The 15,185-nt window shown below is 30.5% G+C and overlaps 1 protein-coding gene across 1 annotated transcript; it reads left to right on the top strand.

Annotated features, from left to right (window-relative positions):
* Window positions 1-8,699: 8,699 nt before the first annotated feature.
* On the top strand, window positions 8,700-14,243 carry TRIADDRAFT_52274 (uncharacterized protein; the record flags this gene model as incomplete). The annotated part of the gene is made up of 15 exons (XM_002108821.1): window positions 8,700-8,745; window positions 8,963-9,065; window positions 9,198-9,296; window positions 9,772-9,850; window positions 9,976-10,041; window positions 10,383-10,508; window positions 10,599-10,675; window positions 11,047-11,104; window positions 11,653-11,757; window positions 12,111-12,184; window positions 12,290-12,390; window positions 12,486-12,607; window positions 12,795-12,889; window positions 13,126-13,194; window positions 14,186-14,243. 15 exons carry the CDS (start codon window positions 8,700-8,702, stop codon window positions 14,241-14,243), a joined length of 1,278 nt encoding a protein of 425 aa, XP_002108857.1.
* Window positions 14,244-15,185: the final 942 nt, after the last annotated feature.

Below are 15,185 nucleotides of genomic sequence, written 5' to 3'. Positions count from 1 at the left end.
GTAGTCAATGGAGCGGCTGAAGCATGCGCAATTCAATCAACTGCCAATGTGGCTGAAGTGAAAACACCACAACTCTTGCGTCATCCACATTTTCATACAATAAGTAAAAAGTCAATATTGGAATGCGCCCGGTGCGGTTGCACTGAATGGCACAGTTTCAACTCCTTACTAGCCCAACTGGCACACCTTGCCATACTAATTCCATTTCTGATAATAAAAATTAAAAATGAATATACGTAGTTATTGATGTTCTACTTGGGGCCTATTAAATCCTCCTCTTCATCCAATAAAGCTAAGAGAGTAATCAGTTATCGATCAGAGAAGTGGCCGATCAAATAGATTGCTGGAAGCACTTTCTTCTATCTTTTCAAATATTTTTAGCCAATCAGGGAAATGTGGCGCATCCAGACAGTCAGATTTCCCCGCCTAAACAATCTCCCTCTGGTCCAATAGTTATGATAGTCACCAACGCTCATTCCTTCAAAAATGGAGTCATAAATTGTGGAGTATCATTTTGGTGGGAGAAGATAGTTTGAAACAGTTTGATGTAGTCCTTGGTCATACATAATGACTGCAATCATAGTACTGTATATATCTTTCACTGCAGTGCCAGCTATTAAGTATGATCTTTACTGATACGAGATCAAATACTATCCTACCCAAAATGCCACAACATTGCGCCCATAACTTTGGAGATAATTGTAAATACGAGTATAGATCGAAAATGGTAAGTCAAATAATAATCCCAAACACAGCTATATGAAATTACATTATGCATATGTAATAATAATGATGTACCACATATAATGAACTACTTTAAGCGACAGATGAAGATAGTAACAATCGTAATATTATTCATCTAAATAAATCCATCTTCTAACCCAAAATCAGTAATATATATGTATAATAATCAATTACATTATTAGTATACTTACTCAGTATCAACTGGATGTTCGTATCATAGACAATATCAATAAAATGGCTAGATCGGGGCAATAGGTATCATTTCACAAGTGTATCCGTACCGATTTTTAATCCTTTCAGCATTCTATTTATTTATTTTATTACTTAATCTTAATATCCTTGCATTATTACGCTACTTGTATTCGTTGATCATTTTTGTTATCTGATTGATATGAAACTCTAAACTAGATCGAATGCTCTTCGTCGATTATACGCATATCCCTGTCAATAAACTAATTGACTATCGTTACTCACAAGTGCATCAGTAGGTATCAGTCTGAGCTCATAGACCAAGTGTAATTGAAGCAGGCTTGGTAAAAGTTGTCCTCATAATTACAAATTCTAAGCAATTCTACTATGGAATAGATGTTAGCAATATCAATGGAATCGTAAAAATTAAAAACTATACCAAATTTAGTGAATTTTTCTATAGCATTTAATCTACTAACGAAATAAAAGTACTATTAAGCGCAAATATAATGCGTAACCTCAAAATTCAGTCTGGGGCTGATGGACCAAGTATGATTACAAATTCTAAGCAATTCTACTATGGAACAGACCGTGTCAATATCAATGGAATCATAAAACCTAAAAACTATACCAACTTTAGTTAACTTTCCTCTAGCATGTAATCTACTAACGAAACAAAAATACTAATAACACTAAATATAATGAGTAACCTCAAATTCAGTTTGGGACTGATGAACCAAGTATAATTGAGGCAGGCCTGGTAAAAATTGACTTCGTAATTGCAAATTTTAAACAATTCTAGAGTCTATATCAATGAATGCTAAAAACTATAACAAATTCACTACACTTTTCTCTAACGTTGAATCTGCAAACAAAATAAAAATACTATCAAGTATGGATAAATATAATACTAATATCATATCCAGTCTAAATTCATAGACTAAGTACAATTGTAGTAGGCTTGGAAAAAAATTGACCTCATCATTGCAAATTCTAAGCAATTCTAATGTCCAAGAGACAGTGTCTATATCAATGAAATTACAAACTATACCAAATTGAGTTAACCTTTCTCTAGCATTTAATCTGCCAACGAAATAAAAGTACTATTAATGATAAATAAATATAATATGTAACAACGCATTCAGCCTTGGCTCATTCATCAATTGTAATGGAAGTAGGCTTGGTAAAGATTGACTTCATAATTGCAAGTTCTAAGTACTTCTAGTATCTAAGAGACAGTATCTGTATTAATGTAATCGTAAAAACTATCATGAAATTCAATTCATTTTTCTCTAGCATTTAATCTGCTAATGAAATAAAATTAATATTTAGTATAATGCGTACTGCAATATTTAACTCAGAATTACTACTAGATGCATTTATTTTTTAATCTGTATCGATTTCAATGTCAAAACAGGTTTTCGAATGAAAATAAAGGAATAGAAAGTAATGGATAAAATCTACTTCAGAACTACTGCTACATATTGTACGTTTATTTTTTATTCCACAAGTAATCGATTTAACTCCAAAATAGCTCGAAAAATGAGATGGCAATAAAGAATTGTCGCTACAGAGTACCCAGTATTTATGTCAAAATCGCTGTAGCATAATATACAGATCTTCATTATATATAGCGATAACAGTACTCAAAATTTGTGCAGGCCAAAGAAACGGAAATGATGTTGTGATGATATTCGTATAAATCTTATGCCTAAACTACAACTGTAAATTACAAAAAACACATTTGCACAATATGTCAGAATTGCCAATTGCATTAGAATATATCAGCTTTGCGTCTTATATCAGCTGATATTTTAGAGTAGCCTTATGAAATTGAATTCATTCTGTGATAGCATCTTAATCTATTGGATTAAGATTATCAATTATCCTACTTCTATATCAAAATTGCTATCGTAGATCGCAATGTAAAGTTTTGTAAGATGTTAAACGGATAAGATACAAAGAATATTGGTATGTCACTCCTCTTGTTAGCTACAATATCCAAACTCTGTCAACATGCAAAGAAATGCTAAATTTCAAGACCTTTCTCCCACAATCAAGAAATATTAGCTTAATCAGTATACTGTACAATTTGAAATAAGATTTATTGCAAATAGACTCTATGACCAACTACAATATGCTGCTTTATAAATTAAATTTTAAGCGGTTTCACACTCCACGCCAATGAGACGTAAAAGTAGCTTTAAAGAGCCGATCAAATGATATGTACTCAATTTTAGTACGAAACCTTCGACTTCAAAGTATTTAATCTCCGTATTAGAATTATTGCTATAAAATTAACAATCTTATACCAATCAATAATAATGGTCTTGCGATATCAGATTGAAGTTTCAAGGATATTTAACTTGTTTAAATAAAAAATTTGACTTGAAATATCGAACTACAATTGCTGTTAAATAATGTACGATTACAGTCGTTATGAAGAATAAGTACGGTAGCTTATGGCCACTAAATTGATCTAAATCGTTAACTTCCAAATCGTTTTCTCCATCTTTGATACAGTTTAAATGGTGCTACATCATGAAATGGAATTTAATATGATACTCAAAAAATATTTAGTTATTAATAGTTTCCTAAAACTACTACTGGCACTATTAAGAAGATTTTAAGCCATTTTTCATTGCCTATCGATGGAAATCCAAGAATTTTATGAAATTGTACTATTGACTATTCATAATTTATTCACTAAAAACCAATAAAAGCACGACTATAAAGTATGAAATCTGTGTCAAGATTGTCAATTTCATCTAATTTAGTATTATTGTACGCTATGTACTTTATCAAATATTAAAATCAGGATATCCAAATCAGCATTTATAATCATCGATGCATCGCTGCAAAGGATTGACTGATTCGATGTTGATACTATTCAAAATCAATTCGATAAACAATATGAACCAGGCTATTCCTCTTTCTAAAAAAAGTCATTTTACTTTTATGTCATAACAATGTTGAAACTAAACTATTTTCAAGTATGGTGCTATTAAATGTTCTCACTGGACAATGCGTGATTGGATCAAGCCATAGCATCCTGCTACTTTATCTAATAATAGCCTCAATACAAAATTAAGCCATTATATTGTCCAAGGTAATAATCACATTCATGATGATGGCATCAATCTATCTTATTCGTCTAGAACTTGTGATATTCAAAAGCATTATCACAATACATTATACAAATTGCCTATTATTCAAGGATAAATCAGGACATATTCCTGTAGATCAATTGACAATTTTGACTCAATAATACAATTACCAGAATTATGCCGGATCATAATAGCCGATCTGTTAAATATTAAGCGTCAAAACGCGTGTCAATAAATCGGAAAGTATCACCTATCAATATGTCTACCACTCAACTTAACAAAACTTATCCATTTTGTACTGGATATAATGGATTATCGCTAACTATTTCACTAAAAGAACTTTTAACTTTGTGCTACTATCAAACTTTTACTGCCGCTGGTTTATTATTACTTTCTGCCTTGATTGTCTTAATTCAAAGTTACTTTTCAGCTTGTTGGCCGAATAGAACGAATCAACAACAAAGACAGCAAATAAAAGCAATCCGATTATGTAACCAAATTTTTCTTGCTATTGGTATACTTATCTTGTTAACTTGGTTCGTTTCAACCATTTTGTCTATCTTTACCGGTAAGTTGCAAACTAAAGTCATTGGCCTAAGAATAACGCCGAATGACTTATTAACTTGACTACCGTATTTTAAAGGTTTACATGACAGCAGAACAATTTGGAATGGATTATTATATTGTATTGTCCGCTTGCTGTACGAACCTTCTTTTTGACTGTCAATCTTTCTCAGTTAATAATCTTGCAATGCAGAAATTGTATTCACTACTATTTACTTTATCAATTACAGTTGCTTTTTCATCAAATGTCTTACTACCATAATCTTAGTCTATTAGTAATGGCTTTCATAACAGAAACAGAGCATCGAATCTGCCGATACATGCATGATAAACAAAATTTTCCGCCACGTCGATATATATCCTTAGAAATGAAAATACTGACAAGCCCCTCTAAACAGTAACTTTTGACAGTGGCGATCTCTGTTTTATTCTATGGTGGAAAGTAATTCGATTGCTGTCAATTTATTTTCAGCAGTGGCAGAATTGACTACCGTGACAATGATCTTGCTATCAAGTTTATATCTTTCTCAACGATGCTTGTTTTTGCAATCAGAAAGAACTTCCGATAAATTACCTTTTAGGGCGGGTAGTGTCTTACATAAAAATGAATGATAAATATTAGGTTAATTATGAATTGCGTTCAAGTTTAGGATTTTCCTTATCGTTGCCCTATAAATCTTGGTATTAGGTAGCGCTTGTATCATTTATGAATATACATTTATTTTTAAAACTATTGTATGATCGTAAGTAACGAAATGCATGTTTAATAGCTACAGTCTCATAGTGATCATGATATTCAAGTAGATTCAATTCAACAACAGGCTGACAAAAAGAAAGAATAATAATCTTAACCCTTTCGTAACTACCTTTTAAGAGGATAGCCGTTCATGCCAAAAACGAATCCAGGCTAAAAGTAATTTTTACAATACTACCAGGCGACTTAATTCTTTAATGTAGGCCATATTTTAGAAAGGCAATAATGAATATTATTGCTAATCTCATGAGTTAAGAGTGGTCTTGACCAAAGTAGCTACTGTAGGAGGTAGTAACTCTCCTAACCTAATTATAAGACATTAATATAAGTTTTAAGATATTTAATGATTTGATTATCCCCTTCTAGAGAGTATAAAAAATTAGCGTAAGATGAAATGTCACCGATATCGTTACTCAAGATCTGTCCCTATAGCTATCAATCGATCAATCAAGATGATAGTTACACTAGAAATGTTGAAGTAATCTGTTATGCCGTAAAATATGATGTTGAGAATATAGAAATTGATCAAAAGTTGCATCTTTAATTCCTACGAAGACTAATAAGGACACCCAACTATCTGCATTGATACCCTTCACAATCTAAAATGTTAATCCATACTTTAGTGCTATCAATTGAAGGAATAAATTATGCTTACTTACAGAATGACAGAATACGGTAGTCACTTACTTAGGATGCCAGTAAGGTTATTAACTTGAAGTTATAAGATTTGGTTTAGGATCATCCTTTCTTTTTAACAAAAAAGTTTCTCGAAAAAAGACAATCTATTTTCTAAGGACCTAAGTAAAGATATAACAAAATTATAACATCTGGCAACTTTATTAAATTACAGTTTATCTTGGACACAGTACTTATTACTAATTATTATAATAAGCAGAGGATTCCGTATTATAAAAATAACAATTTAAACTACTTCTTGAGGGTAATATTCTAGTTTATATGTCTTTATTATATGCTACCTGCATTTACGATACTCTGCTCAATAAATAACAATTAAGCCAACTGGAATGCAGCGTAAAGGCACAATACTAGTGGATTACTGTTTCATGTAAATTTTAGCGACTTAGTATATGAGATATTAATTATCAAATGATTAGAACTTAATCCCCCTGATTTTGATATCCATTTACTGGAAATATATAATCAGGTCATAACTGATACAGCCGGTATAGCTAGGATTTTGGATGTGTACATTTTATAGATGAACAATATTGAACGATTCTATAAAATGATGTAGCGGAAAGTGTCAAGATTTACCTGATGTTTCATACAACGATAATTTTTACGACGTTGTTATTGCTAAAAACGATAGTACAGTAACATAGCAAGAAAATAAAATTTATCGGTAAATTTGATAGTCTTACATTTCAATTAATTATATATTATGGATGTTAACTTGAACAACTGATATATTTACTTCTTATATCCGAAATATTATGATATCTTACTACTTTGACGAAGAGAATTAACTTTGTTATATTTAGAAAGGCTTTTATCTGTTTCATATCTCGATAATGGGCATAAATTTATTTCCGTCCAGTTAGAAATATTACTTTGTTATCGTTAACCTAGATGACAGACAATTGCCAGCTGATTATGTTGCAGTTAATGTGGCATGTACAAGCTTAGGATGGCTAATTATCTGGCAGGCTTACCGAAGAGCACGACCAAGAATGCATCATTGCTTGCAAGTATTACCTTTCCTCATCTTCGTTATAGCCGTACTGACCGTTGATACTTGCTACTTTACGCTCAATGATATTTCGGAATGGTGGTGGCAATTCAATAGCGAAGGTAGGAACTTAGCATGATACGATATAAAGTAGACTTTCTTTCATAGAAGATTATAATGATGGGCTGTATTAAATAATATCCTAACATAAATCTTCTAATATTAAAATTTTTAGGCTGAGTGACTTTATTTTATTACCATTTTTATCTTTAGGCAAAGTAGCATTGGCTATTTGTTTTGCTATCCGCTACATAGCTACTCTACTTGCCTTACTACCATTGATATATCATAGTATATTATTATTTCGACAAAGAAAATCTTTTGATTACAACTCCATTAATTTACAAGACCAGAATTATCCTCTATTAGTAAGTAATATAATAGTGTTCAATTTCGGTATTTGATTAGCTATTTTTCCGATCTAATATATCAATGATGAGAAGCAGTCAAATTCAGATATATAATACGCGTTGTTCTGTTCCATTTTATTACAAAGCTGAATAAGGTAATATATCGATATTGTTTCATAATAATTACTTTAAATTTCGACTGTATCGATGTAGAAATACTGCCATTAATTGTAGAACACAATAAGATCAGCTAAGTTGTATAGCACAGTAAGTATATAATTATTTATCAGCCATGAAGGGTAATAACTGTTCATACTGAATAATATGCATGACTAGTATTGCGGATCATAAAAATTTTTGATAGCGTAGTAAATCTTACTACTGTATATGAGAAACAAGCATGAAATTAACATACACTATTACGTCAGCAATCTTGTGATACCTCTGCTTTGCGTTGTTTGAAATCCTTATTATAATGATACTTTGTTATATTTAATCATCTAATTATGGCATTCATGACGTACAATAATTTTACTGCATGCTAAGTTGAGTAATTGGTGTATTACAACACTATATTTTCGTTAATAAGGCATACTATTAATGAAATGGATAGAATCAATGGACATGGACTAAGCCGTTAGAATAAAATATCTTATGATCGACTAATTGTAAAGCAAATATGTGATATTCATTTTACCTCTTTAATTCTTAGCATGAAGAGCTGGAAACAAATCAACAGCAAGAATCGTTAAACCACCGTATCCAAAATGTGCTTAAATTTTGGTATCCAAGGCTATTTTCGTACGTTATAATTAATTTGCAATAGATTATTATGAGAACAGAACCTACTATGATGAACTCCTATTTTTAGTAATACTAGAGTTGCAAATCTAATCACACTAACCCCTTCATGTCTAATATTCTTCTTTGTAGGAGCTATGTATACATCATGATGTGTATTATTTTGGTTCTGTTGGAGCGAGCAATTAATCTTTTAGCCATGATATATGTTAAACTTATTGGTAATTCTTTCAGTTAGAGCTAGCTTATGATCATATATTTATACTGATCTGTTGTTTATCGATTTTAAGTATTCTAATAACAAGTAATGAAAATGATATAAATTGATTATATCTACTCAATTACATCTGCAATCATCACTAACTTTATTCTTGTAAAATCTTATCGATCTAGTGGATAGCGTAATAGATTCCAGTAAAGCGCAAATTTTAATTAAATACATGGCTATTTTAGCGACGTGTAAATTCCTTCTTAACGGTAGTGATGGTAAGTAGAAACAGATGGTCCAGATTATTAAAGTATTGCTAGCAAATATACCAATGAAAATTTAATATCTACTGTTCTTAATCGTATAACATCCATTCAATAGATACCATTTCTATTGATAATTGTTTATAACTTGTAATACTATGAAATCAGATCGGTAAAAGCAATTAAATTTAATATGCATTCTACTTTGATTCTTTGATATAATACTGTTTAGGAAGAGTTGGATTAATAACAAATATACGAATATTATGCTGGACTAAGTTAAGGCATTCCGTTTTAATGTCAACTCAAGTGCAAATATTCAGTTGTGTCCAACAGTAAGTTGCTATTCATAATATAACTTAGCTATATTTTAACAGGCTGCAACTCTAATTAAGAGAGCTCACAAAGATTTATTCTTGACTTGTGGATCTATAAAAATTAACTGAATGAACTGTTGTACTATTTAGGCAATCTTATTATTGGTTCATTAATTTAAGCAATCGAGAATTAGCAAGCAAGGCAGCGGATATCATTTATGGGCTTAATAGTATATTTGATGTACTGGAGTACGTGATTATACACCACTAAACTCATAGCTAGATCTATTTAATTCGTTTAAAATTAGTATACCATAACAGCTGCGTCATGTTATTATGCACAGATCAGATGTAGTTCAATATTTTTAACTAGATTGGATTTCGAATACTATAAATACTAAATCAAAGCATTCTCTTTTATAGGCAATTTTGTTTTTTTATTGTTCCGACGATTTGTGATATTATACTTATGGTCTTATTTATTTCTACGACAATAAATGCCTGGATTGGTTGTACTTTAATATATTTTATTTTACTATATTATGGTGAGCCAATACCTATTGAAACTTCTTCTTTTTTTAATTGTTCATGATGTAATCCTTAAAAGAGTAGAGTCTCCTATTTAACCTCAAACGTTCTCAAATTACAAGAGCAGCTTACTACCATCAACTTCTAATGATACATTTTATATAGTTTCTGTCAGGGTTGGAAATATCTATTATAGCAAACAATATCAGGAAACTGTTAAACATAATCATCAACAGAAATCGATAGCCATTCATCTAATGACAAACTATGAAACAGTAAGTCAAAGAATATATTTTAAATAACACAGACTAGTAATAAGCATACTGGTTATACTCTGGTAACTTAGCTTTTAACTAACTCGTTAATGTGGCAATTCTCGATGAATAATAAAATCCATTAGGTGCAACTAAATTGCAGTGAAGATTCTGAGATTAAACGCTTACATCATGCAATTGCTGAAAACCAGGTATAAAAATCTAGAATAATAATACGTATATTTTACTTTATTATATTTAACACTAAATCCTGACTATCTCTTTCATGCAATTCATATAGTCTGTATTTTAGAGGTTTCATAATTACTTACTTGTGAATTATAATTCTTTGGTATACAGCATTACGCTATTCTATTTAGTGTAGAATCTAAAAAACTTGACTTATCTAAATTTTATACGAAATGCCATACAGTAATTATGAATTTTATGTCCTTATACTAAAAGAAAAGTAAATATGCACTGCTGCTTTTAACCCTGAATGCAATCATTTATAATTAAAACAATTGATTCATACCTCGCAAACTTTTGATAGGCTTCATCGTGGAGGATGACATTTACTGCTTTCTGGACTCATTCAATACAAAGTTTGTTGGCGGTATTAGGATTTTTCTGCGGCGGCATAGCGACAATTAAACTGATTCTATTGACACAACTGACGGTAATTAAAATCAATATACCATCCATTAAACGATTAATTTAAAATAACCGAGCTATCTCTGATTCTCCAATAATTATGATTTTTACTTAGGTTGGTGATTTAGTCTTGTTTATTATCTATTTGGAAGTCATATATTCCTGTGTTAGAACATTAATTTCAAATTCCAGGTTTGCAACTGCTCTATACGGGATTACTAGAAGCATGCTATGAGATTTTACTTTCGAATAAAAAATACAGATGTAATATTTATAGAGAATTTTTTAAACTATAATTGATCATAGAAATCGTTTCGAAAATTATAGTTTTATTGCCAATATTATCAGTTTTTGCAGCAAATTCATCATTTAATAGTCGTAAATTTATAAAAATTTTAAAAAGTAGTAGTTGTAGTACCAATCCAAACTACCAACTAACAATTTTAGCTTGCAATAGTCAATTAACTAAGTCCATCATGACCAGAATACAGCAATATTTTACCAGTAATTATAACTCAACTTATAATTTTGGGTGGCTTAATATTCTATTCAATAATTTATAGTTATGGCCAAATCCAGGATATTAATAGGTTGTTTACAATTTTACAAGATCTCCTGAAGGTAACTAAAATAGTGTGGTATGAATGGATAATTCATGTTTAAATTAATTAGCCAATTTATAAAGATCTTTTTCTAGAATTCATAATTGATCATGTAACTTAAAAACATAATTTATAATACAGTGATGAATTTTTGCCTAATGAATACTGTATAAAAAATTTAAAGGATAACAACTACAAAGAACTGCCTGACTTAGAGGCTCATCAAGATGGCATCAAAATGGAAAATGTATCATCTCGACCTAATCGAAAGTATTTACGTATATATTGTATTTTTAACCTTTAAGATTTATTATTATAATATTTTTCTAACCATTAGTACATCTAAATGCTAATCAATATTGTAATTTTATCTGGTTGTAATTATTATCATGAATAGATATCCAGCTATAGAAAATGTCTCCCTTCAAGTCCTATATCAGCAGACTTTAGCATTAGTTGGTTTAGTATAACTATACCATCGATATTTGGAGATAATATTGATCAATATATGATTACTATTTCTGTTATACAAGCCACTATGTATAATTTTCATTGGTTTTGGTTTAGGTGGGGTCACCAACGAGTGGTAAAGATGCGATTTTAAAGTTGATTTATGGCTGGCACCCTTTACACCAAGGAAAAATTACGGTCCTAGGAAGGAATATCCAATTGGTAAGTCTCCTGTCCGAAGTCGGTGATTAGTGTGTAGATACTATTATTTACTACCAGAACTTTAAGCAGGCATAAAAGTTTGCTTTAGATTTTGCCATTTCAACAAGGCTAGCATTTGTTAACATAGATTTACAAATGATCCAAAACTTTGCATGATTCATAAGTAATAAGTTCAGCACGGATACTTTGAAGCCTGTTTACAGTAAATCCTTCCTAAGTTCTTAATCATCATTTTAGAAACTAAAGTAAATCATAAACAGCATACAATGTGTAGGAATATTAATCATCTAGGATAGGGAGAGAGAATAGAATTAGTCTTAAGCAATTCTATCAACACTACTTTAAATATTAAGGTAAACTGGAAGTCTTTGCGAAGGAATATAGGCTATATACCAAAGGAACCGAAACTCATTCAAGGCACTATAAAGTACGAATTAAATAGCAATATCCATGATTTTTAGACCGTAAAGTATTGCATAGGACTACCATTTCGTCCAACAGATGCATAATATTACCTATGTTATCCGACTAGACACAACGTCAGTTATGGGTGTTCTAATAAATCTGAAGGAGAAATTATCCGAGCCTGCGAGCTAGTCGGTATACATGAAAAACTAATATCACTGCCAGAAGGTAACCGACATCTATTAAGAATATAGCTAATGAGTAAATCGGTTTAAATCTTGATGGAACTTTATGTAATATGATATAAATTTGGGGATGATTAGGTTATGACACCCTAATTGGTATAGATGAGTTAAGATTTAGAGTTGAAGATAGAGTTAAAATTGCCATTGCTAGAGTTATTTTGAAAGATCCGGAAATTGTTCTGATCGAAGATCTCTCAGAGGTATAATTTTATACAGAAACAGAAATAAGGGAGTTATACATAGTATGGAATAATGATCCTCTTGAAAGCAATAAGTATATGTTTAAAATTCTATTCGTATTAGTCATGCAAAATTACATAGCTAAGAAGAAAGGAATTTTACTGCTTATCGTTTTCATTCAACTAATGTTATCCTTGATATAAATAGACAATATTGAATCTCGATGATAAATCTTGGGATACTATAATTCAACCTTTATGTACGCTCTTCAATGAAAGGACTGTCGTCATAAGTACTAATAGGTACAAAATTGTGCTTGCGTTATAAATTTATAATACAATATCCGCTTTAGATGACTAATTTGGATTGATCATATATATTTGATATTTAAAAGAAAATTTCTAGGACTATTACTAGTGTAAATTTTAGTAACTTTTTAATAAGGTGCACTAAATATAGATTCTGCATTTATCTATACACCATTAAAGCAATATTTAATCACAGAACCATTTCAAAACTTAAATTATTGATATTGTAGATTGGAATTCATTCAGAAATGCGATAATATTGTGGTTATAAAAGACGGTAAAACGATAGACGAAGGAAGGTAACAACTATGAATTTTAAAGATATTTCGGTCTAGAATAATTTTTGTAATTTGTAATAATATTACGGTGATGTTTGCGTAAAAGTAAATTTGATGTACTAGAAATATTATTACACATTTTACAACAACTGCTTATATAATTTCTTTCCTATATACAGTATATTCAATTTTAAGTAAACATTACATATTTCTCCATTGGCTGAGCATCACTTAATAGCGTTTGCTTTTGTTTTTACAGACACAAATACTTAAGGGCTACAAATCTATACTACCGAAGTCTAGTTAGATAGTCTCTTCGGGTCAAATTGGATTGAACAAGATAAATTTTACGCCAATTATAGTAGTATGATAAAGTGTTTACGTCTTGTATGTCAACACTTATTCGCAGTCTAATCCAATAATTCTGATAGTATAGTGTAGATATCTGCTGTTAAAATAGTATTATATTCGCAGTAGAACAGTTATCACAACATTTTATTCTTTCGAAAGAGATTTTTCTTTTTAATCAATTTATTGTAGCTATCACTGGCATAAGTTTGGGTTAAAGTCTAGGGATATAATCTCAATATCTGGTTCAAATTAGCAATATCAATTTAGGAATATGTTTGGCATGTGATGCACCCTATACATACAGTATATATATTACTTATATATACAGGTATACCTCTATAATCTAATGTATTTGGCTTAAATTAGCCATATCAATTTAGGATTGCGTTTAGCATATGATGTACCCGCATATATACATATACAGAGTATCTTGCATGCGATTATGCTATCGTGTTTATCCACAGTATCGTATTTCATCGGCCACATTATTGTCAAAAATACGGTGCATAAAGATTTATAGAAAGGAATTAAAATTAGATCATTTATATTGGCGTCTGTTATTTCTGTATATTATCAGTAACATTTAATGTACTATATACACTTTACACTGTGAGTAAGCTGAAATATTATGTAGTCAAGTAATATTGTTTCTGACTTTTAGAAGTTATCACAACAATAGATGGCTCACTACTCAAATCAAGGGTAGAACTAGCTTCTAGATGGTTTTTAAAAGGGGCAATTTTTTGCTAAAATAAAATGATCTATTAATCAAGTTATAGAGTTTTGGATATTTTGCAAATTAGCAATGTAGATATTGCTTTTTCGCGTGAAAGGTACAGAATGCAGCGTGTTATAATGCAACTAGATCACATATATTTCAATATTGCATCTTGCATAAGCTACTGTTCATGACGCAGCGTGATTTCCGTCTAATATTATTATTATAAACTGCCTTCGACATGGCTTTTGCTATTATTTATCTTCTTGAAAGAGTAAATGTTGTAAAATTGGAATGAGACGTTAAGAACCTTTCTACAATTTCTACGCCGCGATTATTCAGTTTATAATGCATTTTAATTGTAGAATAATTTATTGGAAATTTTCTACTACTGTACAGAGACTTCTAAACACGACCTATCGAATACTATTGCTGCTGTCTCTTAAAAAAGTATATACTGTACTTGTTGTAAATTGTAATGAGATATTAAAAAAAACTATATATTTCTACGCAACGAATATCCAGTTTACAACGTATTTTAATGGTAGTAGATTTATTGGAAATGTTTTACTACAGTGTAGAGACTTGCAAACACGATCTATCTACAAGTATTACTGTAGTCTTTCGAACAAGTATATACTGTACTTGTTGTAAAATTGGAATGAGACATTAAGAGCCTTTCTACAATTTTTATACCTCAAATATCCAGTTTAGAATGCATTTTAATAGTTTATACTTTACTGGAAATGTTCTACTACTACGTAAAGACTTGCAAACACGATCTATCTTATACTATTGCTATAAAATGTTGCAAATGTAAGATATACCATATGTCCAATTCAAGTCCAGTATACCGAAAGATGAGAATTCAAATAAGCCCCAATTGCATTAGCATTCCCCTTGATTTCTAAATAACAAGTATTATAATGAATTGGTAGTTTAT

The sequence above is a fragment of the Trichoplax adhaerens genome, genomic scaffold, assembly GCF_000150275.1.
Source record: "Trichoplax adhaerens TRIADscaffold_1 genomic scaffold, whole genome shotgun sequence".
Classification (NCBI taxonomy): Eukaryota; Metazoa; Placozoa; class Uniplacotomia; order Trichoplacea; family Trichoplacidae; genus Trichoplax; species Trichoplax adhaerens.
This window is presented reverse-complemented; position numbering and strand designations above follow the sequence as displayed.